Here is a 27,565-nt window from a genome sequence, read left to right on the forward strand (position 1 = left end):
GGATTCAAGGGATACGTCCCTCCCCAATATTTAGAAGACCTGAAAAAATATGAAAGAAAACCCACTCCCCAAAAGAGGTAAAAATAACCATTCAGGGGACTCAAAACATGTATATATCCTTCTTACCTATATATATATATATATATGATTTCAAAACACCCCTTTAGTGGACCATCTTAACCTTGCAGCACACGTTCATGGCTTCTGCTGAGGCCCTGTTTACACGAATACGCCCGCGGGTGAAAACGACAAAATATTTGATCAGATGTGCCTTTCGTTTAGACGGCGACGGCATTTTTGGGGCTTAAAAACGCAAAAAAGGGAAACCACCCTCCAGAGTGGAAATCTTAAAAACGCTCCACCGTCGTGTTCCCGGTAAAAACGCACTGTGCAAGGTGTGTGTGTGTGTGTGCATTGTATGGAGCAATAACTCCACCTCCTCGTCTGTCCAGACAAAATTGTCAGCTTTTGTTGTCCGCTTCGCGCTACTAGGGAGTGGAGAGGGAGAGAGGAGGAGGTGGAGAGGGAGACAAGTAGAAGGAAGGTTCTACGCAGGCGTGCGGACTTGGTGGATCGCATTTCACACACTTTTGCATCACCATATGCATGCAGATTTCACCCCCATAACGCTCGTCTAAACGCGGAATAAAAAGTGAGAACGCAACGCCACTTTTGCGTTTTCTCTTCAGATCGTTTCCGTCTAAACATAGCCTTAGTTGCCAGGGGCACGTTCAATCTCAAACAGTGTTCACTGTTTTGCTATGGTTTCTGGGTGCAACGACATGTTTGCTCAGAACGGTGTAAATGGCGTCCAATGAGCTTTGAGGTACGTTGTCTCTCAGTTAGTGGGTCTGTCAGAGGTGTTGCTCAATCAAAAGCGACATGTATGTAAACACGTTATAATAAAAAGGCAGTGCACTTGCGCACACAACAGGGTGTTCAACGCACCACTATTTCATTTTACAGTTTGCTTTTTGAACATGCCCTAGGTCCACGGTTGTAACGCATAATTGGGCTACTTTTTAAGTGTTTTCGCAGGATGATTTTTGTCCGCAGGTTGGATAAAGTAGACATATTTTGCATGCAAAAAATATGTATAAATATAAAAACCATCATTTAAATAAAACAATGTATTTGTGTATACGCAAATCCTACCAAACTGACTTCAGATCAGTATCTACACAGATGCCAACACACCCATCGGACTGGTTGGTGGTTGGTTGACTTGGCTGTGTTACGGCTACATGAGGCCAAATGTGAGCCAGCTTTGCCCCATTTAATTTGCCGGACGAAACGGCAGCCAGCACCAAAACGGGTTCTGGCCCACTGATGGCTGCCAAATCTGGGCCAGATTATGCGTTGTAGACACTGTTCTATCCTGGCTAAGAGATGACTGCCTGGCATAACGGCAGCCAGCACCAAAACAGGTTCTGGCTTGTTGAGAGTTGCCAAATCTGAACAGGCACATTTAAAAAGGTTACTTCAACAAACGAAAGACAAAGAGGGAGGGAAGAGTAAATCATGTCTACATGTGTGTTGACTCAGCAGTGATAACATAAACATTTGAAAGCAATGTCAGAGAGCCTTACTACATTATATATACAGTATATATATATATGTTTATATAGTTGACAATTTTATATATATATATATATATATATATATATATATATATATATATATATATATATATATATATATATATATATATATTAATTGTCACCTACTGCATTCATTGTTTTCCTTTGCATAAGTAAAGACATTTTCAACATAAATTACCGCATAATAATGCAGGAAATGACTTGTTTAATGCTACCCCATGGGCAATTCTTTTAGATGAAAATGATGCAGTCTTTCATTTGAAAACAAGAGTTTGGGATGTAAACAATGATTCTCCCAAACATATTATGCTCCTCTAATCTGGTCTGAAAATATTTTTTGTATAAAGAATTTTTTCATAATTAATGATCATATAATAATTAATAATTTTGTAGGTCTAGTTGACGAAGCAAACTGGTAACATGCTAGTTCCCCAGGAAAATGCTAGCATTAGGCAACAACAATAGCCCACCAATATAGCGGCTAGCTGGCTGGCATCTAATTGGCCACCTCAGGTGCCACCACATTATCTTAAACTTTTTTATCATAGATTTTTTTTATTGCAACATCATCATTTTACAATTCAAATCTGAATACAATACAGGTTGCAAAAAGCATTTTGATTTATCCTCTCCCTCTAGCCTCATTCCTTACACTACCCCCATCCCTCCCTTCTTCCTTATTTCCCCAGCTCCTCTCCCCTTTATCAACCACCATGATAATATCTACTGAAGGATATCATTCTTATCTAGTTAGACCATCTTTTAATTTAGATTTCAAATCTGTCATAATTGAAATTGGATTTGGTAATACATCGTTGACTCGTGCTGAAGATAGCTCCAGGTAAGAAATGTCCAAAAAACTCAGAAGCCAGTGAGTAGGCTACTTGAAATATCATGAGGTTTCCAACGGTGGACTACAATCTTTTTGTCTGCAGTCAAGCCTGTTAGCCAGACTTTGCAAGGTTTATTTCCGTTAGAGAAAGGTGAGTCATCATTTCGAAGATCAATAGTAGGTTCCATTGGTAGTGGCACCCCTGTTAACTCTGTAAGTGTTCTAATAACCTTTCCCAAAAATCAAATACTCCTGGACACTCCAAATTGTATCCCAGTCCAATTCTCTTCCCAATTCAGACATTTCCCTATCCCAAGCTTTAATGCCTTATGTAGGCATATATCTCTGAGAATTAAAATAAATGAATTATATGACAGTAATCATTTAGGAGCACTCTGCATCCAGCTCAGAATAGGATGTTCTTTTAAATTGGACCCCCAGGGAACTCCATAGGCTTTCCAGACAGAACTTATTCTAAAGTAAAAGCTTTGTTAATAAATGGTTTCCCCCCAGTTAAAGTTGATTATTGTTCCATAATGGAGAAGACACCATACATTCTTAATGTTTAGCAATTTTCCTGCCGCTCTAAATACTTTAAACATATAAGTTAAAATTGGACCATAATACAGGCAAACTTTTGGTAGAACCTATAAGGAGGAAATCCTTTAATCTTACTGGTGCCATTAATTCTTATTCCATATTCTTCCAAGACAAAGTTTTATCTTCATTCACCCAATAGCTGATACTTGTCAATACAAATGCCCAATGATAAGAGTTTAAAATTAGGACATGCCCATCTGATGTTTTGTATGAAAGAGCTGACAATTTTATACTGGGTCGCTTTCCATTCCGAATACATAATCTTAGTAAAGTATCTTGTTTTTGTCACTACCTATTAGAGGTGCTAGAGGCATCATTGAAGTAACGAAATTTATATATATGTTTTATAATATGTTCATTTTAACAACCGATATACGAGCTAGGACTTAATACCATTCCATTTAATATCTTCATCTATTTTAGAGTCATTTGTTTTAGCTATAGATGATAAGGAAGTACTTTAAAACCCAATAAAGGACCTTATTTGAAACATTAATCTGGGGAGGGAGGGCAACCTTATTTTTGTCTATAATTAATTAGCACCAGTGTTGATTTCAATTTCGGTTAATCTTGTATCCTGAAAGATACCCAAATTGCTCCAGTGTTTTCAGAATACAGGAAACAGTTTTCTGAACATCTTTTATACAAATTAATGTGTCATCCGCATAAAGTGAAATTGAATGTGATGTCCCACCTATTGAAATAGTGGAGATCTGAGGGCAGATTCTAATAATTGTGCCAGCGGTTCTAAGGATAAATTTAAAATCAAAGGAGACAAGGGTCCCCCTGTCTCGTTCCACGTTTTATGTCACTTATGTCAGAGAAGCCTTCTCCCACATACTTGGATTGTAGGATTAGCATACAGTGTTTGAATCATATTGATAAATGTATCTCCAAATAAAGCCGGTTTGATGGGGGCTAATTATTTTCCCAACCACTATCTAAAGTCTACTGGCTTAAACCTTGGGAAAAAATCTTGAGGTCAGCATTAATCAGTGATAATGGCAGATGGTTAGCATATTCTAATGGGTCCTTTTCCAGGTTTAGGAATAACTGTGATCAGAGCTGTATTTAGATCACTGTGTAACACACCAATATCAGTAGCATAATTAATTGTTTCCAACCATGGTCCAATGATATCCTCAAATCACGTAGAGTAGGTATGACATCTATACCTGGTGTATGGCCCTTATTACATTATCCTAAACTTGATTGTCTATGTGCCCAGTCAGAGGTGGAACCTTAGTTTAAACTAACTAAACTTGAGATGCAGCAATATTACAATGGTATGGTGCACGGTGATTAGAAGGTCTATTTATTTATTAGATAAACATTTTAAACATAAGCCTTTAATAATTAAAGTAGATATGAGTAGAGGAGAACATTTTCCTTAAAACTTAGCATTTTCAGCCTGTAACGCTGCTCAGAGGTTCCGGTTAATGTGGCTCGAGACAACTGGAGTTTAAAGTTAACTCAAAGAAAGCAGAAAGTGAGGGACATCCGGCGGAACTTTCGGCGGCACCGGAACTGTCCCGTAAATGATCGTTTATATATCGTTGATATAGACTAGCCAGACTGTAAATGAAAAATTATTGGAAGGTGTTATTTTTTCTCTTTTGATGAAGCTAGGCGAGCAGCTTCCCTTTGCTTCCAGTCTTTGTGCTGAACTGGCTAACACATCTTGGGTTTATAACTATATAACTATATACTATATATTATATGTGTACTGGACACAGAGATGAAACTGATGTATGTTTTCTAATGCGACTCTGTAGAGGAAAAAGAACAGGAGGCTTTACCACCTTTCGAAGTAATGTTGATTAAAATCTAGTTTAACTCCCGTGGACTGCCTGCAGCGCGCCTTGCTGTGCAACACCTTCTACTCATTGTGTAGTCTCGCTTTGCCAGACCCTCCTGCAAAGCGTGCTGAAGGAGGGTCTAGCTACTCCACATAGCATTCAGGGATGGGAGGAAAACGTGCTTTGGTTTAATGGCATTTCTTTAAATCAGTCAGAATCGTCATGGGCGGCGCTAAACCCCGCACAGAGCAGCTGCAAAATAGTTGTGCCAGAGAAAACTAAGATTGGACAGATAGTCTAGCTAGCTGTCTGGATTTACCCTGCAGAGATCTGAGGAGCAGTCAACAATATTTAATACAACAAATTTAAAATTCCAATACAAAGAAAGCGGAAGGAAACAGAAAATACATGCATCCGGCTGAATTTCCTGCGGCACCGGAGCAATCCCGGAAGTGGAACGTCAAGGATATAGACTACTCATTGTGAGAAACTTTACAAGAAGATAAAGTTGTGCCCGAAACTCCCACTGTTTAGGCTTTGTGTGAGGTAACAGGTCTGTAACGTCTAGTATCTGTTGAGTCCGATTAACCCTCAGTTTTTTTTACTGTAGAGGACACCAAACAGTGTGTGAACAAAGCCACATCCCTTTCAATCGACAAAAGTCGAAAGTACGACTGAAGGCCCAAGTTTGCTTCAAACTAATGGTGCATTCTTTTTGTCTTGTAATCGCGACTAGTAGCTTGAGTGTGACGTCACATCCATGTTGAAAAACGAATAACCGCGGGTTGTTGCGTTCTTTTTGTCACACAATACTACGAGTCGGAGAAAAGATGGATTTTTGTAACATTTTTTGTAACATTTAGGATTGTATTCACCCAGTTATTGACATATTACACAAATATATCTCACAGTTTGATACATGAAAATTATGTTTTGATTAACGTTAACGTTAATCTACTGCTCTGTTTTCTGCTCAAGACTCGGCTTAAAGCCATTGTTGTAATATAGTAACCGAGCGTCTCTAGCCAATTTCAGCTGCACAAGCTACAAAATAACTAATCAGGCGGTATTTAACTCCTAATAAGACTGTAGCGACATGCCTAGGTAGCAGTATACAGTGCTATGTGTACGACTTCTTCATTTGGTTACAACGACAAAAGTGCTTAAAATTGTAGATAACCACAATGTTTACTACGTGTGATGCACGACGTAGCCATCTTTGAAAGTGAACTCGGGGTCCTCTGAGTTCAGACGACTTGACGAGTCGTATATACGACTTCGGTGGTGTGCTTTTTGCAACTTCCGGTTCGTAACTCCGGAAAACGACTGGTAGATCGACTTCGGTGGACAAAAAGAACGCACCATAAGTGGTTGGCTGCTTATCTAACAGCGTCTGAAACAATCTCCGAATCCAACAATCACATCCACTTTTCGCAGTGATCGGCCAAGTGTGTGTGTGAAAGTAAAGTTTAAAATTATCTCTCAAGCTCTCTCTTTTCACTGCTAACTCTATTACTTCCGTCACTTTTCATGTGAACAAGTGAATGCAACAACAGCAGATACATTTCTTCAAGGAGAGACTGTCTGAAAGTGTGCTATGCTATTCATGATCTTAAGACTACAGACACACAAAAGACAGAGTTATTGGGAGAGAGGCATCTGCTGCGAGGCAGTGGGATGCAGCCAGGACAAGGCTATGACAGCAGACTTTTCATCCCACTTTGTGGACATACTGAACGGAAGAAAACAAGCTGACTTCCGTAGAACTAGCGGAGACCAGCATAAAGTTTAACCCTACACTTTTGTCAATATACCCTATTTGTTTTCACTGGCGTTCTTCACACAACTATTTGTGTCACTTTTCATGTGAACAACCGAGCGCAACACGATGACTGCCTTCAAGGAGAGACCAAACGTGAATCATTATCCCCATTTGACTGATTCATTGCATCTCGCCCATCTAGAAGTTAGAAAAAGCTTTGCCTTTATACGTGGTCAGACAACACTTTGTACAAACTACTCTGTTTAAATCATATTAAGACCTTTAAATAGCTAACCAAGCCCTTAATTTGTGTGTATATGGTCATACGATGACTCCACCTGCTAATCAGCTTCCAACGACCAACTAGGTGATGAAGCCTCACCGATCTGTCCGGCATCCACCAATCAGCCGGTGAGCTCCACGGAAGAAATCGAAACAAGATAGAATGTGTGTATTCCTTGGCGTGTTCCAGGCAAAAAAATGTTTAACACTAGAAATATATCTCTCTGGGCTTTTTGAAATTTTTAAACGTCGTGGACAAAGCCAGTGAATGTACATAGTTGTGCTTTCAGTTGAGTAGGCGGTCCTTCAATGTGGACAGATTTGTGCACACACTGCTAAAGAGTGTTCTGACTCTGAGCTATCAGATCTCAATGCTTTCTCAATGCGTCTTGCTGGAGGATTCACACCTGTACTTAGAGCTGTCTAGGTCTGAACAGGGCCAGCCAGTGTGGAGTTTCCTGCGGGACATCACTAACCACAGGGAACAATCCCCTCACAATGTGGAGACACATCAACTGGCTGATGGCCTGTATGTTTTTTACTACAGGTGCGATAAGTCCACTTTCACACCCCTCACCCACCCAAAGCCAAATAACCACCTACTCCCCCTGCTACCCCCTCACCCCTCCCGAACGACCCCCTACCAGCACTCAGGATGTGTCAGCTCTTCCAGAAGCAGATGATCAGGAAGGCCCCCAGCCCAGACGGCGTGTCTCCCTCCTGCCTAAAGGTCTGTGCTAACCAGCTGTCCCCGATCTTCACACAGATGTTTAACAGATCACTGGGGCTGTGTCAAGTCCCCTCCTGCTTCAAACACTCCAAAAGCATCATAGTCAACATGGGACAGCAATACATCCTGCAACACTTTGCAAACATCCTGTCCACCTGTCAGCGTATCACACACTAAAGGCAGTAGGTGAGGCTAGGGAAAATCACAATAATACATATAATTAAAGCTGAAAGCAGCGTTGGACGGGCCCATGCTCCTCTGCGCGCGTCTGGGTTAGTGGCGGATGGCGCTCCTTGCGACCGTGCATTTGCGCGGCACTCAGACACTGCAAATCATCACCAATGAAAATGAAACTCCCTGCTGAGTTCATTGATACTTCACACAAGACTCTACGACATACAATTTATTAGCTGTGAAAGAGGGCACGGCTAAAGCATAGGGGGCGGGCCGAACCATGACCAAGGAAAACTCGGTTGAGTTCAATGATACCTCACAGAATAGTGTACAAGAAACGGGTGATTAGTTATTAAAGGGGGCTTGGCTTAAGCATAGGGGGCGGGGTAAAACGTCACCAATTAAAAAGGAACTCTTTGCTGAGTTCAGTGATACCTCACACAATAGTCTACATCAAATGGGTCATTAGTTATAAAATGGGGTGTAGCTAAAGCATAGGGGGCGGGTCAAACCATCACCAATGAAGAAGAAACTCTCTGCTGAGTTCAATGACACCTCACACAAGACTCTACCTTAAACGGTTCAAATGTTATGAAAGGGGGCGTGGCCTGAGTAAGTGGTTGTAGTTAAAGTATAGGGGGCGGCTCATTGACATATATAAACTGGACCAACAGATCCCGTTGCTCTGGATGGAGACCAGTGAAGGATATTAGAAGCTCTTTTCCGGTGATGGCTGAGCGTTACTGAGCAGCCTCCAACTGAGAGAGACAAAGCAAATGTGACGTGAGCAACGTGTCTGAAAGTTATAAGTCTTCTGGTAGCTGTGCCAAGAGAAATCTCAATCATTCCCAATCTTACAGAGATGGAGAGCGTAGGTATATGTAAGGAGATAACATAGGCACAGGCTAATTATTGCTAACTAACATGCTAGTTAACATTAGTAATTAATCTTAAACAGCTAATGTAAGTCCAAACTGCCTGCGAGCTTCTCCTGTACTATACGGTAATTCCTCTACTATGAGACAGCAAGTCGCTTGGTTGTGACGCAATCGTTAGCCTATTTTTACAAAAACGTCTGCTCCGGAGCTATAACGTGAGGTACAAGGTAATGGAGCCTTTTATACATTGTCGTGTTTCTTTAGAAATAAACAATGGACAAATAGAGTCTTTAAACGCTTCAGATGTAAAGTTATTCGCTGTCAAAGTGACGTCAAAATGAATGGCAGTCAATGGGATGCTAACGGGAGGTGATCACTTTGTAGCATCAAAATGGCGCCATAGGATGTTCGAGTTCTGAAGCAAAGCTTACCCCCTTGGGGTGGCTCAGTATCACATGTAGACTTCACATTATAAGTTTCATGTAAATCGGATGATGTTTGTCATATAAGGCGGATTTCCTGTTGCCAGCGGGAGGCGCTATCACCAAAAGTCAATTTTGGCCTGTAGATGTCCTCAGGCCTGGACCCTTGTCAATCATGAGAAATTTCAGGCAGATATGACAACGTACACTCAAGTTACAACAACTTCTTTGTCAAATTCCTTGTATGTGTACCTGGCAAATAAAGGTGTGATTGTGATTCTGAACAATAGCGCTGTGCCTTCTCACCCACAGAGGCTATGGTAATAAAATTAAGGAGGAAGTTAAGCTTGGCCAATCAAATATGAGCAAGCTCAACATTCTCAGTAGATTCATTTGTAATGTGACATTTTGAACAGCATGATTCTGTGCAGTTTGCTGTGCAGTGATTTACCATCTGGTAAGTCTTCAAACTCGAGGATGATGAATAACTTAAACTGGACCTCCTGGTATTTCATCTTCACACCTTTAGCTGAAGCTACACCTCGACACCAACACAGCTCCTTGCGTTTCTTTAACGATGGGCTGTTTTTAGTCTGTCCTGGGCACATGTTCACGCCTGCAGGTCATTTACATGTTCAGCTCTGTAAGAACAGTTGTTTTCGCTTGTTGTTTTTGTTGCTCAAGTCGCATGTTTTATCATTGTGCAGGTGAAATGATTACAGCAAGAAAAAACATGTCAATGTTCATAAGGGCACTTGGCTATTGTTTTAAGACATATTAAAAGAAATGTGAAGATATCCTTTAAATTAATCTTAAACTGGTCCATTTATTTCTGTGAGAATAGTCGACAAAAGGAGAACTGAGAGTGAGTAAAAAAAAAAGATTTGAGATCAGAATTTTCCAGAGTGTTTAATTTGCAATTACTACAACAGATTTGTGATACTGCTGATATGCCCATTATGTAGCTACCTTACAGTATGTGGCCAAAAGTATGTGGACAAACTTGTACCCAAACATTGCAGCTACACGTGAGCATGTGATTCCAAAACGTCTCATCATAATATACTACATGTAGCTAATGTGCTAGCCTTCAGTAACCTCACCTTGTGCTGAGAAAACACTTTCCAAAAATGACTTTACTTTCCAAAAAAAAAGGACTTCTTTGTGATTCAAAAACAACACATGTTATACAAAACATTAACACCTAACAACAAAGCCTCCACAAATAAGTCTCTCTGTCTGTCTGTCTGTCTGTCTGCAGACACCCTGACCATCTTCTGTCTCTCAACAAATCTGTCTCCATCAGTTCATCCATCAGTTTGCGACTTTGCGGGCACGTAGGCAGAACGTCCAATGATGTTCAACCGTGTTCTCATTGGCCCGTTCGCTCATGTGGTGCACACGTGTGTTGCGTATTGTGAAACCCTGAAAAATAATGAGACAGACAAACGGAGTCATATCACCACACACATGCTAATTTTGCCATGACTTGTCAAAAGTTAAAGTACTCCGACTGATCTGACACGTGTTTTGTAGCAGGAGGATCATTTCTACACAATAAATAAAAGCCACATACAGCTTTGGAGATGAAGTCAAGCAGGTGGACACGCAGGCTGACTTCCTGTTGATGGTCACATGGTCCGAAGGTGAAGGACACCTGGTAGTCTCTGGTGTCCATCATGTGTTTGTTCCACTTTGTGAAACCACTGGAGATGGACTCCAACAATGCATGGACCTAAAAAAGAAAAAAAGAACCTACTACTTATTTAAAAAAAAAACTAATTTCTTGTTTCGTTTAGAGGGGACCCCGAATAGTCTAGTATTCAAACTAAGGAGACAAATTTTATTAAGGCTATATGAGGGGGCTGAATGTCTGATTTGGCATACAATTGCTTGTTTTCTCACAGTAAATCATGATATATAGTCTACTTTGGAATACATTTAATAAGCAGAACATTCACATAATAATGTAGTACTAGAGGAGCGATAAACATTTTTTGAATTCATGAACAATTCTGTGTCAAAATCAGCAGGGGGAGGAGCGTGAAAAGAAGCTCTCTCTCTCTCCGTCTTTCTCGTTGACTGTCCCTTCACGTTTCCATTTCTGTCTGTGGATTGCTACAATGGGAGGAAATTGAATAAGGGCCAAAAGTTCTATTTTCAACCACGAAAGGCAAGCAGGCTAAGAAACCAAACTAAGTTATGTGTTCTGTTTATCTATTTATCTCCTCTGCTCCGTTTCAGTATGGACAGCGCTGCACCTACACAAAATTACTTAAAGATCCCATGGAATGAAAATGTCACTTTATGAGGTTTTTCAACATTAATATGCGTTCCCCAAGCCTGCCTATGGTCACCCAGTGGCTAAAAATGGTGATAGGTGTAAACCGAGCCCTGGGTATCCTGCTCTGCCTTTGACAAAATGAAAGCTCAGATGGGCTGATCTGGAATCTTGGTCCTTATGACCTCATAAGGAGCAAGATTCCAGATTGGAAGGTTACCTACCCTTTCTCTGCTTTGCAGAGAAAGAGAGAGAGAGACTCATGGCTTGAAAACAAATGTCTGACTGTAATGTCTGTAATGTCTAACTGTCATGTCTATGTGTAATGTCTAACTGTCATGTCTAACTGTCATGTCTATGTGTAATGTCTCACTGTCATGTCTAACTGTAATGTCTGTAATGTCTAACTGTAATGTCTATGTGTAATGTCTAACTGTAATGTCTGTAATGTCTAACTGTAATGTCTATGTGTAATGTCTAACTGTAATGTCTGTAATGTCTAACTGTAATGTCTATGTGTAATGTCTAACTGTAATGTCTGTAATGTCTAATTGTAATGTCTATGTGTAATGTCTAACGGTAATGTCTGTAATGTCTAACTGTAATGTCTATGTGTAATGTAATGTCTGTAATGTGTATGTGTAATGTATGTAATGTCTGTAATGTCTGTAATGTCCAACTGTAATGTCTGCAATGTCTAACTGTAATGTCTGTAATGTCTAACTGTAATGTCTATATGTAATATCTAACTGTAATGTCTGCAATGTCTAACTGTAATGTCTGTAATGTCTAACTGTAATGTATGTAATGTCTAACTGTGATGTCTGTAATGTATACCCTGCAATGTCTAACTGTAATGTCTGTAACATCTAACTGTAATGTCTGTAATGTCTAACTGTAATGTCTAACTGTAATGTCTGTATTGTCTAACTGTAATGTCAGTAATGTCTAACTGTAATGTCTGTAATGTCTAACTGTAACGTCTATGTGTAATGTCTAACTGTAATGTCTGTAATGTCTAACTGTAATGTCTGTAATGTCTGTAATGTCTAACTGTAATGTATGTAATGTATAACTGTGTCTGTAATGTCTGTCATGTCTATGTGTAATGTAATGTCTGTAATGTTGATGTGTAATGTCTAACTTTAACGTAATGTCTAACTGTAATGTCTGTAATGTCTGACTGTAATGTCAATGTCTAACCATAATGTCTGTATTGTCTAACTGTAATGTCTGTAATGTCTATCTGTCATGTCTATGTGTAATGTAATGTCTGTAATGTCTGTGTAATGTCTAACTGTAAAGTAATGTCTAACGGTAATGTCTGTAATGTCTAACTGTAATTTCTATAATGTCTATCTGTCATGTCTACGTGTAATGTAATGTCTGTAATGTCTAACTGCAATGTCTGTAATGTCTAACTGTAATGTCTGTAATGTCTAACTGCAATGTCTGTAATGTCTAACTGCAATGTCTGTAATGTTTAACTGTAATGTCTAACTGTAATGTATTTAATGTCTAACTGCAATGTCTGTAATGTCTAACTGTAATGTCTAACTGCAATGTCTGTAATGTCTAACTGTAATGTCTGTAATGTCTAACTGTAATGTCTGTAATGTCTAACTGCAATGTCTGTAATGTCTAACTACAATGCCTGTAATGTCTAACTGCAATGTCTGTAATGTCTAACTGTAATGTATGTAATGTCTAACTGTAATTTCTGTAATGTCTATCTCTCATGTCTATGTGTAATGTAATGTCTGTAATGTATAACTGTAATGTCTGTAATGTCTAACCGTAACGTCTATGTGTAATGTCTAACTGTAATGTCTGTATTGCCTAACTGTAATGTCTGTAATGTCTATCTGTCATGTCTATGTGTAATGTAATGTCTGTAATGTCGATGTGTAATGTCTAACTTTAACGTAATGTCTAACTGTAATGTCTGTAATGTCTAACTGTAATGTCTGTAATGTATAACTCTAATGTCTAACTAATGTCTATAATGTCTAACTGTAATGTCTGTAATGTCTATCTGTAATGTCTAACTGTAATGTCTGTAATGCCTAACTGTAAGGTCTGTAATGTCTAATTGCAATGTCTCTAATGTCTAACTGTAATGCCTAACTGTAATGTCTATGTGTAATGTCTAACTGTAATGTCTGTATTGTCTAACTGTAATGTCAGTAATGTCTAACTGTAATGTCTGTAATGTCTAACTGTAACGTCTATGTGTAATGTCTAACTGTAATGTCTGTAATGTCTAACTGTAATGTCTGTAATGTCTAACTGTAATGTCTGTAATGTCGAACTGTAATTTCTGTAATGTCCATCTCTCATGTATATGTGTAATGTAATGTCTGTAATCAGGGCCGGTTCTAGCCCTTTGGTTGCCCTAGGCAAGATTGAGTTATGCACCCCCACCCCCTAGCCTTGCATTGCCAGATCTCCACAGCGCTGTGTCAGCGATAGAGTAGCATGTATGTTCATTTTAGTTTCTAGCTTCCATGTAAGTTAGATGGCACCAGGGGCGGATCTAGAAAAATATTTCTGGGGTGGCGAGAGGGGGGCAGGAATTTTTGAGGGGTGGCAACATATGTCAGACGTATATTTACTGAATTTAATCAGTTATCACAGTTTGATGAGAAATAGAATGTAGACACTACAAAGGGCACAGGCCGCGACCATTACAAACTCATACAGACAAACTTCATCTCATGCAATCAATGTCTTGCATTTGGGGTTTCATTTGAAACAGTTCATATTAGGAATAAGTGACCGTACAGTGTGATCTCACTTAATAGGAGATATAGAAGTATGATAGAAGTAAGGGCCATTATCACAGGAAAGGCATTAAGTTAAGACACAGGTGATGAGAGGCAGATGTGTGAGAGGGGAAGCAAACTGTTTTCGACTGTGTCAGAGAGGCAGCGTTGCAGGCAGCATTTGTACAAGATTAGGAACGGTCATTGATTAGTTCTAACCATCACACTGTGTTAACACACTAACATTTTAGCCTGGGAGAGTATTTTTAGGTTAATTTGTTTATTTTTTGTTTTATTTATATATTTTTTTTATTTGTTATATTTAACCTGATCAATAGATCTAAAATACATTCTACACAAAATATAAAAACTCATCTCCCCATCTCATCAAACTTTGACACTGACAACTTTCCCTAATTATTCATATTTAAGCTTTGTCATTTGTTGTTCTTATTCATATCTAACTTAGTATACTATGCATCAACAATTTCCATACCGTGTGGACCAGCTTGACTGGAGATGGTTGGAGGCACTCTGCTTTCCCTTTCACTGTCTGAGCCCTGCACGTTCTCTTGTCTCTCGCTTTCCTCATCTTTATCTTGGTGATGCTTTTCCCTCCATATCTTCACCGCTGTGGTCTTCTCCCACTCCTCCTGTCCCTGGTCGCCTTGGCCTTGTATTCTGTCTGTCACGTTTCTGTTGCCCTTTTCTCTCTCCTTCCACCTCTTTTCTCTCTCCTTCCACCTCTTCTCTCTCTCCTTCCACTTCTTTCCTCTCTCCTTCCACCACATCTTCTCCATCTACCTTGCTCACTTGTTCATTTTCTATTTCTCTCGCCTTTCTCTTTGGAGACAAAAACTGAATATGCTACCTTTCCTCTTCATTTCTGTACGATTCAAAGTAACAATGTTTTCCTTGACAGACGTTGTATCAATATTAGCTTTTGTAGCCTACTTCCCACAGAACAAACGTCAGACCCTAAGTAACATTGTATAGTTGGCAAAATAACGTTCTTCAACCTGATTTTTATCATCTCAAAATCAGCATCGCATCTATGCTCGTTATAATTTCATTTCTGGATAGATAGTTAATCCGTTTTGACCTCTTTCCTCCTGTGTCTCCATATCACCGAATCCTGGCTCCTCGCTAGCGCACTCAGTTTTCCAAACAAAACAGGCTCTCTCCGGCCTTGGCGTCATCTTATGCTGCATTCACTGTAGTCGGACATTGGAGACGCACGCTCGTAAATTGTCAAATTGGCCATAACTTTTACCATAATTCGTTGCTGCCAACTGGGGTGGCAGCAGGGGTGGCAAGGCTTTCTTTTAGGGTGGCAGTTGCCACCCTATGCCACCCCGGTAGATCCGCCCCTGGATGGCACCAACATTTGGTCTAATCATAACTGGTCTGGCAACCTAGAGGCCAGTGTTTTGTTTCCAGATTTGTGTGCATGGTGACTTATGATGGGGGTCTGGGGGTCCACCCCCGAAATTTTTAGCATTAAATACTTCATTTCCTGCATTCTGGTGAATTTTTATGCACTTATTTTTGTTTACCTTTTTCTGAAACAATTTATGCTGGAAATATCTTTATCTAAAGGGAAACATAGATTACAATCCAAATATAAAAACATAATGGAATATATTGCAGTAAGGCTCTCAGACATTCTGGGCTAGATTTATCAAGCCGTTTGCGCCTGTTTCCAGGCGCTAATTGGTCGCAAAGACGGACGTAACCGATGCGGGATATTTACAAACAGGGCGCACTTGGGTAGAATCGCAGATTGTCTGCCACATGAGCGAGAAGAGACAAGTTGCGCTTTCAATATGCGTTCGTGGGAGGGTCGTGGGGAAAGTGGGGAGTTCCACCCAAAAGGTGGGAGGATACGCAACGCTGCCATTATATATTCCTGGTATTTACAAAGACTGTTAGTAAGAGCGCCTCTATTCTGCGGGGAAATTTCCTTCAAAAAGGCGTCTAAACCAGCTGCAATCGAGTTTCCTCGTAGACCTTTATGCCGCTGGTGAAATGGCAACAGTAATTTGAGCAAGACAAAGACATAGGCGAGGCTGAAAATATTTTTAACAGAAGAATCACACTTTGTCAGTGAACACAACATCATTTAGCGTTACAGATCAAGCAGCCATGCAATATTAGAGTTACTGGAAGAAATCAAAGATGAAATTGAATCTCCCACTCAGCGTTCACATCCCATTCCAGCAGTTGTTAAACTCCTCCCTACATTACAAATATTGGCATCAGGATAATTTCAAACAGTCATAGCATCAGCAGTGGGAATATCGCAATCTGCACTCAGCCATATCATAGCACAAGTACCGCTTTGCTACAGCGCAATTTACGGTATAGTGGGCGGAGAAAGACGCTGATTGCCTGATGGGTGTCAGGGTTGATAAATACTACGCAAAATGTGGAAGCATAGCGTTACATTACTTACTGTAATGTCTGTAATGTCTAACTGTAATGTCTAGCTGTAATGTCTGTAATGTCTAACTGCAATGTCTGTAATGTCTAACTGTAATGTCTGTAATGTCTAACTGCAATGTCTGTAATGTCTAACTGCAATGTCTAGCTGTAATGTCTGTAATGTCTAACTGTAATGTCTGTAATGTCTAACTGCAATGTCTGTAATGTCTAACTGCAATGCTTGTAATGTCTAACTGCAATGTCTGGAATGTCTAACTGTAATGTCTGTAATGTCTTACTGTAATGTCTGTAATGTATATCTGTAATGTCTAACTGTAATGTCTGTAATGCCTAACTGTAATGTCTGTAATGTCTAACTGCAATGTCTGTAATGTCTAACTGCAATGTCTGTAATGTCTAACTGCAATGTCTGTAATGTCTAACTGCAATGTCTGTAAAGTCTATCTGCAATGTCTGTAATGTCTAACTGCAATGTCTGTAATGTCTAACTGAAATGTCTGTGATGTCTAACTGTAATGTCTAGCTGTAATGTCTGTAATGTCTAACTGTAATGTCTGTAATGTCTAACTGCTGTGTTTGTAATGTCTAACTGCAATGTCTGTAATGTCTAACTACAATGTTTGTGAAGTCTAACTGCAATGTCTGTAATGTCTAACTGTAATGTCTAAATGTAATGTCTTTAATGTCTAACTGCAATGTCTGTAATGTCTAACTGCAATGTCTGTAATGTCCAACTGCAATGTCTGTAATGTCTAACTGCAATGTATGTAATGTCTAACTGTAATGTCTGTAATGTCTAACTGTAATGTCTAACTGTAATGTCTAACTCTAATGTCTGTAATGTCTAACTGTAATGTCTGACAATAATGTCAGTAATATCTAACTGTAATGTCTGTAATGTCTAACTGTAATTTCTATAATGTCTATCTGTCATGTCTATGTGTAATGTAATGTCTGTAATGTGTAACTGCAATGTCTGTAATGTCTAAGTGCAATTTCTGTAATGTCTAACTGTAATGTCTAACTGTAATGTCTAAAGGCAATGTGTGTAATGTCTAACTGTAATGTCTGTAATGTCTAACTGTAATGTCTGTAATGTCTAACTGTAATGTCTGTATTGTCTAACGGCAATGTGTGTAATGTCTAACTGCAATGTGTGTAATGTCTAACTGCAATGTCTGTGATGTCTAACTGTAATGTCTAGGTGTAATGTCTGTAATGTATAACTGTAATGTCTGTAATGTCTAACTGCAATGTCTGTAATGTCTAACTGCAATGTCTGTAATGTCTAACTGCAATGCTTGTAATGTCTAACTGCAATGTCTGTAATGTCTAACTGTAATGTCTAACTGCAATGTCTGTAATGTCTAACTGTGATGTCTATAATGTCTTACTGTAATGTCTGTAATGTATATCTGTAATGTCTAACTGTAATGTCTGTAATGCCTAACTGTAAGGTATGTAATGTCTAACTGCAATGTCTCTAATGTCTAACTGTAATGTCTGTAATGTTTAACTGTAATATCTGTAATGTCTAACTGCAATGTCTGTAAAGTCTAACTGTAATGTCAGTCATGTCTAACTGTAATGTAATGTCTGTGATGTCTAACTGTAATGCCTAACTGTAATGTATGTAATGTGTAACTGTAATGTCTAACTGTCATGTCTAAGTGTAATGTCTAACTGTAAGGTCTGTAATGTCTAACTGCAATGTCTCTAATGTCTAACTGTAATGTCTAACTGTAATGTCTGAAATGTTTAACTGTAATGTCTGTAATGTCTAACTGCAATGTCTGTGAAGTCTAACTGCAATGTCTGTAATGTCTAACTGCAATGTCTGTAATGTCTAACTGCAATGTCTGTGATGTCTAACTGTAATGTCTAGCTGTAATGTCTGTAATGTCTAACTGCAATGTCTGTAATGTCTAACTGTAATGTCTGACTATAATGTCAGTAATGTCTAACTGTAATGTCTGTAATGTTTAACTGTAATTTCTATAATGTCTATCTGTCATGTCTATATGTAATGTCTGTAATGCGTAACTGCAATGTCTGTAATGTCTAACTGCAATGTCTAACTGTAATGTCTAACTGTAATGCCTAAAGGCAATGTCTGTAATGTCTAACTGTATTGTCTGTAATGTCTAACTGTAATGTGTGTAATATCTAACTGCAATGTCTAACTGCAATGTCTGTAAGGTCTAACTGCAATGTATGTAATGTCTAAGTGTAATGCCTAACTGTAACGTAATGTCCAGCTGTAATGTCTGTAATGTCTAACTGTAATATCTTTAATGTCGGTCATGTCTATGTGTAATGTAATGTCTATAATGTCTAACTGTAATGTCTACCTGTAATGTCTGTAATGTCTAACTGTAATGTCTGTAATGTCTAACTGTCATGTCTATGTGTAATGTTTAACTGTAATGTCTGTAATGTCTAATTGTAATGTCTGTCGTGTCTACGTGTAATGTCTAACTGTAATGTCTGTAATTTCTAACGGTAATGTCTAACTGTGATGTCTGTAATGTCTAACTGTCATGTCTATGTGTAATGTCTAACTGTAATATCTGTAATGTCTATCTGTAATGTCTGTAATGTCTAACTGCAATGTCTATGTGTAATGTCTAATTGTAATGTCTATGTGTAATGTCTAACTGTAATGTCTTTAATGTCTAACTGTAATGTCCGTAATGTCTAACTGTAATGTCTAACTGTAATGTCTGTAATGTCTAACTGTAATGTCTTTAATGTCTAACTGTAATGTCCGTAATGTCTAACTGTAATGTCGAACTGTAATGTCTGTAATGTCTAACGGCAATGTGTGTAATGTCTAACTGCAATGTCTGTAATGTCTAACTGTGATGTCTATAATGTCTTACTGTAATGTCTGTAATATATAACTGTAATGTCTAACTGTAATGTCTGTAATGCCTAACTGTAAGGTATGTAATGTCTAACTGCAATGTCTCTAATGTCTAACTGTAATGTCTGTAATGTTTAACTGTAATATGTGTAATGTCTAACTGCAATGTCTGTAAAGTCTAACTGCAATGTCTGTAATGTCTAACTGCAAAGTCTGTGATGTCTAACTGTAATGTCTAACTGCAATGTCTGTAATGTCTGTCATGTCTAACTGTAATGTAATGTCTGTCATGTCTATGTGTAATGTCTAACTGTAAGGTCTGTAATGTCTAACTGCAATGTCTCTAATGTCTAACTGTAATGTCTAACTGTAATGTCTGTAATGTTTAACTGTAAAGTCTGTAATGTCTAACTGCAATGTCTGTGAAGTCTAACTGCAATGTCTGTAATGTCTAACTGCAATGTTTGTAATGTCTAACTGCAATGTTTGTGAAGTCTAACTGCAATGTATGTAATGTCTAACTGTAATGTCTAACTGTAATGTCTTTAATGTCTAACTGCAATGTCTAATGTCTAACTGCAATGTCTGTAATGTCCAACTGCAATGTCTGTAATGTCCAACTGCAATGTCTGTAATGTCTAACTGTAATGTCTAACTGCAATGTCTGTAATGTCTAACTGTAATGTCTGACTATAATGTCAGTAATGTCTAACTGTAATGTCTGTAATGTTTAACTGTAATTTCTATAATGTCTATCTGTCATGTCTATGTGTAATGTAATGTCTGTAATGCGTAACTGCAATGTCTGTAATGTCTAAGTGCAATTTCTGTAATGTCTAACTGCAATGTCTAACTGTAATGTCTAACTGTAATGCCTAAAGGCAATGTGTGTAATGTCTAACTGTATTGTCTGTAATGTCTAACTGTAATGTGTGTAATATCTAACTGTAATGTCTAACTGCAATGTCTGTAAGGTCTAACTGCAATGTATGTAATGTCTAAGTGTAATGCCTAACTGTAACGTAATGTCCAGCTGTAATGTCTGTAATGTCTAACTGTAATATCTTTAATGTCTGTCATGTCTATGTGTAATGTAATGTATATAATGTCTAACTGTAATGTCTACCTGTAATGTCTGTAATGTCTAACTGTAATGTCTGTAATGTCTAACTGTAATGTCTGTAATGTCTAACTGTCATGTCTGTGTAATGTTTAACTGTAATGTCTGTAATGTCTAACTGTAATGTCTGTCATGTCTATGTGTAATGTAATGTCTATAATGTCTAACTGTAATGTCTACCTGTAATGTCTGTAATGTCTAACTGTAATGTCTGTAATGTCTAACTGTAATGTCTGTAATGTCTAACTGTCATGTCTATGTGTAATGTTTAACTGTAACGTCTGTAATGTCTAACTGCAATGTCTCTAATGTCTAACTGTAATGTCTAACTGTAATGTCTGTAAAGTCTAACTGCAATGTCTGTAATGACTAACTGCAATGTCTGTAATGTCTAACTGCAATGTCTGTGATGTCTAACTGTAATGTCTATGTGTAATGTCTAATTGTAATGTCTATGTGTAATGTCTAACTGTAATGTCTTTAATGTCTAACTGTAATGTCCGTAATGTCTAACTGTAATGTCTAACTGTAATGTCTGTAATGTCTAACTGTAATGTCTGTATTGTCTAACGGCAATGTCTGTGATGTCTAACTGCAATGTCTGTGATGTCTAACTGTAATGTCTAGGTGTAATGTCTAACTGTAATGTCTGTAATGTCTAACTGCAATGTCTGTAATGTCTAACTGTAATGTCTGTAATGTTTAACTGTAATATCTGTAATGTCTAACTGTAATGTCTGTAATGTCTAACTGCAATGTTTGTAATGTCTAACTGCAATGTCTGTAATGTCTAACTGCAATGTCTGTAATGTCTAACTGCAATGCTTGTAATGTCTAACTGCAATGTCTGTAATGTCTAACTGCAATGTTTGTGAAGTCTAACTGCAATGTCTGTAATGTCTAACTGTAATGTCTTTAATGTCTAACTGCAATGTCTGTAATGTCTAACTGCAATGTCTGTAATGTCCAACTGCAATGTTTGTGAAGTCTAACTGCAATGTCTGTAATGTCTAACTGTAATGTCTTTAATGTCTAACTGCAATGTCTGTAATGTCTAACTGTAATGTCTTTAATGTCTAACTGCAATGTCTGTAATGTCTAACTGTTTTGTCTGTAATGTCTATCTATAATGTCTGCAATGTCTGTCATGTCTATGTGTAATGTAATGTCTGTAATGTCTATGTGTAATGTCTGTAATGTCTAACTGTAATGTCTGTAATGTCTAACTGTAATGTCTATGTAATGTCTAACTGTAATTTCTGTAATGTCTGTCATGTCTGTAATGTCTAACTGTAATGTCTGTAATGTCTAACTGCAATGTCTGTAATGTCTAACTGCAATGTCTGTAAAGTCTAACTGCAATGTCTGTAATGTCTAACTGCAATGTCTGTGATGTCTAACTGTAATGTCTGTGATGTCTAACTGTAATGTCTGTAATGTCTAACTGCAATGTTTGTAACGTCTAACTGCAATGTCTGTAATGTCTAACTGCAATGTCTGTAAAGTCTAACTGCAATGTCTGTAATGTCTAACTGCAAATGTCTGTAATGTCTAACTGCAATGTCTGTGATGTCTAACTGTAATGTCTTTAATGTCTAACTGCAATGTCTGTAATGTCTAACTGCAATGTCTGTAAAGTCCAACTGCACTGTCTGTAATGTCTAGATGTAATGTCTAACTGTAATGTCTGTAATGTCTAACTGTAATGTCTGACTATAATGTCAGTAATGTCTAACTGTAATGTCTGTAATGTCTAACTGTAATTTCTATAATGTCTAACTGTAATGTCTGTAATGTCTAACTGTAATTTCTATAATGTCTATCTGTCATGTCTATGTGTAATGTAATGTCTGTAATGTGTAACTGCAATGTCTGTAATGTCTAAGTGCAATTTCTGTAATGTCTAACTGTAATGTCTAAAGGCAATGTGTGTAATGTCTAACTGTAATGTCGGTAATGTCTAACTGTAATGTCGGTAATGTCTAACTGTAATGTCTGTAATGTCTAACTGTAATGTCTGTATTGTCTAAAGGCAATGTCTGTAATGTCTAACTGCAATGTCTGTAATGTCTAGCTGTAATGTCTGTAATGTCTAACTGTAATGTCTAACCGTAATGTCTGTAATGTCTAACTGTCATGTCTGTGTAATGTCTATGTGTAATGTCTAACTGTAATGTCTGTAATGTCTAACTGTAATGTCTAACTGTCATGTCTACGTGTAATGTCTAACTGTAATGTCTGTAATGTCTAACGGTAATGTCTAACTGTGATGTCTGTAATGTTTAACTGTCATGTCTATGTGTAATGTCTAATTGTAATGTCTATGTGTAATGTCTAACTGTAATGTCTTTAATGTCTACCTGTAATGTCCGTAATGTCTAACTGTAATGTCTGTAATGTCTAAGTGTAATGTCTAACTGCAATGTCTGTAATGTCTAACTGCAATGTTTGTGAAGTCTAACTGCAATGTCTGTAATGTCTAACTGTAATGTCTTTACTGTCTAACTGCAATGTCTGTAATGTCTAACTGCAATGTCTGTAATGTCCAACTGCAATGTCTGTAATGTCTAACTGTAATGTCTAACTGCAATGTCTGTAATGTCTAACTGTAATGTCTGACTATAATGTCTGTAATGTCTAACTGTAATGTCTAACTGTAATGTCTGTAATGTCTAACTGTAATGTCTGACTATAATGTCAGTAATGTCTAACTGTAATGTCTAACTGTAATGTCTGTAATGTCTAACTGTAATGTCTGTAATGTCTAACTGTAATGTCTAACTGTAATGTCTGTAATGTCTAACTGTAATGTCTGACTATAATGTCAGTAATGTCTAACTGTAATGTCTGTAATGTCTAACTGTAATTTCTATAATGTCTATCTGTCATGTCTATGTGTAATGTAATGTCTGTAATGTGTAACTGCAATGTCTGTAATGTCTAACTGTAATGTCTGTATTGTCTAAAGGCAATGTGTGTAATGTCTAACTGCAATGTCTGTAATGTCTAACTGTAATGTCTAAAGGCAATGTGTGTAATGTCTAACTGTAATGTCTGTAATGTCTAACTGTAATGTCTGTAATGTCTAACTGTAATGTCTGTATTGTCTAAAGGCAATGTGTGTAATGTCTAACTGCAATGTCTGTAATGTCTAACTGTAATGTCTGTAATGTCTAACTGCATTGTCTTTAAAGTCTAACTGCAATGTCTGTAATGTCTAACTGCAATGTCTGTGATGTCTAACTGTAATGTCTAGCTGTAATGTCTGTAATGTCTAACTGTAATGTCTGTAATGTCTAACTGTAATGTCTGTAATGTCTGTCATGTCTAACTGTAATGTAATGTCTGTGATGTCTAATTGTAATGCCTAACTGTAATGTATGTAATGTCTAACTGTAATGTCTAACTGTAATGTCTAATGTCTAACTGTTTTGTCTGTAATGTCTATCTATAATGTCTGCAATGTCTGTCATGTCTATGTGTAATGTAATGTCTGTAATGTCTATGTGTAATGTCTGTAATGTCTAACTGTAATGTCTGTAATGTCTAACTGTAATGTCTATGTGTAATGTCTAACTGTAATGTCTGTCATGTCTAACTGTAATGTAATGTCTGTGATGTCTAACTGTAATGCCTAACTGTAATGTCTGTAATGTCTAACTGAAATGTTTGTGAAGTCTAACTGCAATGTCTGTGATGTCTAACTGTAATGTCTAACTGTAATGTCTTTAATGTCTAACTGCAATGTCTGTAATGTCTAACTGCAATGTCTGTAATGTCCAACTGCAATGTCTGTAATGTCTAACTGTAATGTCTAACTGCAATGTCTGTAATGTCTAACTGTAATGTCTGACTATAATGTCTGTAATGTCTAACTGTAATGTCTGTAATGTCTAACTGTAATGTCTGACTATAATGTCAGTAATGTCTAACTGTAATGTCTAACTGTAATGTATAACTGTAATGTCTGTAATGTCTAACTGTAATGTCTGACTATAATGTCAGTAATGTCTAACTGTAATGTCTGTAATGTCTAACTGCAATGTTTGTAATGTCTAACTGCAATGTCTGTAATGTCTAACTGCAATGCTTGTAATGTCTAACTGCAATGTCTGTAATGTCTAACTGCAATGTTTGTGAAGTCTAACTGCAATGTCTGTAATGTCTAACTGTAATGTCTTTAATGTCTAACTGCAATGTCTGTAATGTCTAACTGCAATGTCTGTAATGTCCAACTGCAATGTCTGTAAAGTCTAACTGCAATGTCTGTAATGTCTAACTGTAATGTCTGTAATGTCTGTCATGTCTAACTGTAATGTAATGTCTGTGATGTCTAACTGTAATGCCTAACTGTAATGTATGTAATGTCTAACTGTCATGTCTATGTGTAATGTCTAACTGTAATGTCTGTAATGTGTAGCTGTAATTCTGTAATGTCTAACTGTAATGTCTAATGTCTAACTGTTTTGTCTGTAATGTCTATCTATAATGTCTGCAATGTCTGTCATGTCTATGTGTAATGCAATGTCTGTAATGTCTATGTGTAATGTCTGTAATGTCTAACTGTAATGTATGTAATGTCTAACTGTAATGTCTACGTGTAATGTCTAACTGTAATTTCTGTAATGTCCAACTGTAATGTCTGTAATGTCTAACTGTAATGTCTGTAATGTTTAACTGTGAGGTCTGTACTGTCTAACTGTAATGTCTGTATTGTCTAACTGTAATGTCTTTAATGTCTATCTGTCATGTCTATGTGTTATGTAATGTCTGTAATGTCTAAGTGTAATGCCTAACTGTGACGTAATGTCCAGCTGTAATGTCTGTAATGTCTAACTGTAATATCTTTAATGTCTGTCATGTCTATGTGTAATGTAATGTCTATAATGTCTAACTGTAATGTCTACCTGTAATGTCTGTAATGTTTAACTGTAATGTCTAACTGTAATGTCTAACCGTAATGTCTGTAATGTCTATGTGTAATGTCTAACTGTAATGTCTAACTGCAATGTCTGTAATGTCTAACTGCAATGTTTGTGAAGTCTAACTGCAATGTCTGTGATGTCTAACTGTAATGTCTAACTGTAATGTCTTTAATGTCTAACTGCAATGTCTGTGATGTCTAACTGCAATGTCTGTAATGTCCAACTGCAATGTCTGTAATGTCCAACTGCAATGTCTAACTGTAATGTCTGTAATGTCTAACTGTAATGTCTGTCTATAATGTCAGTAATGTCTAACTGTAATGTCTGTAATGTCTAACTGCAATGTTTGTAATGTCTAACTGCAATGTCTGTAATGTCTAACTGCAATGCTTGTAATGTCTAACTGCAATGTCTGTAATGTCTAACTGCAATGTTTGTGAAGTCTAACTGCAATGTCTGTAATGTCTAACTGTAATGTCTTTAATGTCTAACTGCAATGTCTGTAATGTCTAACTGCAATGTCTGTAATGTCCAACTGCAATGTCTGTAAAGTCTAACTGCAATGTCTGTAATGTCTAACTGTAATGTCTTTAATGTCTAACTGCAATGTCTGTAATGTCTAACTGTTTTGTCTGTAATGTCTATCTATGTCTGCAATGTCTGTCATGTCTATGTGTAATGTAATGTCTGTAATGTCTATGTGTAATGTCTGTAATGTCTAACTGTAATGTCTGTAATGTCTAACTGTAATGTCTATGTAATGTCTAACTGTAATTTCTGTAATGTCTGTCATGTCTGTAATGTCTAACTGTAATTTCTATAATGTCTATCTGTCATGTCTATGTGTAATGTGATGTCTGTAATGTGTAACTGCAATGTCTGTAATGTCTAAGTGCAATTTCTGTAATGTCTAACTGTAATGTCTAAAGGCAATGTGTGTATTGTCTAAAGGCAATGTCTGTAATGTCTAACTGTAATGTCTGTAATGTCTAACTGCAATGTCTTTAAAGTCTAACCGCAATGTCTGTAATGTCTAACTGCAATGTCTGTGATGTCTAACTGTAATGTCTAGCTGTAATGTCTGTAATGTCTAACTGTAATGTCTGTAATGTCTAACTGTAATGTTTGTAATGTCTAACTGTAATGTCTGTAATGTCTGTGATGTCTAACTGTAATGTAATGTCTGTGATGTCTAACTGTAATGCCTAACTGTAATGTATGTAATGTCTAACTGTAATGTCTAATGTCTAACTGTTTTGTCTGTAATGTCTATCTATAATGTCTGCAATGTCGGTCATGTCTATGTGTAATGTAATGTCTGTAATTTCTATGTGTAATGTCTAACTGTAATGTCTAACTAATGTATGTAATGTCTAACTGTAATGTTTATAATGTCTAACTGTAATGTCTGTAATGCCTAACGGTAATGTCTAACTGTGATGTCTGTAATGTCTATCTATAATGTCTGCAATGTCTGTCATGTCTATGTGTAATGTAATGTCTGTAATGTCTATGTGTAATGTCTGTAATGTCTAACTGTAATGTCTGTAATGTCTAACTTTAATGTCTATGTGTAATGTCTAACTGTAATATCTGTAATGTCCAACTGTAATGTCTGTAATGTCTAACTGTAATGTCTTTAATGTCTAACTGCAATGTCTGTAATGTCTAACTGTTTTGTCTGTAATGTCTATCTATGTCTGCAATGTCTGTCATGTCTATGTGTAATGTAATGTCTGTAATGTCTATGTGTAATGTCTGTAATGTCTAACTGTAATGTCTGTAATGTCTAACTGTAATGTCTATGTAATGTCTAACTGTAATTTCTGTAATGTCTGTCATGTCTGTAATGTCTAACTGTAATTTCTATAATGTCTATCTGTCATGTCTATGTGTAATGTAATGTCTGTAATGTGTAACTGCAATGTCTGTAATGTCTAAGTGCAATTTCTGTAATGTCTAACTGTAATGTCTAAAGGCAATGTGTGTAATGTCTAACTGTAATGTCTGTAATGTCTAACTGTAATGTCTGAAATGTCTAACTGTAATGTCTGTATTGTCTAAAGGCAATGTGTGTAATGTC

The 27,565-nt window shown here is 37.4% G+C and overlaps 1 protein-coding gene across 1 annotated transcript in view; it reads right to left on the bottom strand.

Moving 5' to 3' along the window:
- Positions 1–9,970: 9,970 nt before the first annotated feature.
- The window catches only part of kctd6a (potassium channel tetramerization domain containing 6a), a 40,512-nt gene continuing 22,917 nt past the window's right edge, over positions 9,971–27,565 (bottom strand). The window contains exons 5-6 of the mRNA XM_039797285.1: positions 10,657–10,815; positions 9,971–10,505 (exon numbers count right to left, since the gene is read on the bottom strand). Coding sequence (XP_039653219.1) covers positions 10,395–10,505; positions 10,657–10,815 — 270 coding nt within the window. The 3' untranslated portion in view covers positions 9,971–10,394. The remainder of the gene's footprint in view (positions 10,506–10,656; positions 10,816–27,565) is intronic.

The sequence above is a fragment of the Perca fluviatilis genome, chromosome 4 (assembly GCF_010015445.1).
Source record: "Perca fluviatilis chromosome 4, GENO_Pfluv_1.0, whole genome shotgun sequence".
NCBI lineage: Eukaryota > Metazoa > Chordata > Actinopteri > Perciformes > Percidae > Perca > Perca fluviatilis.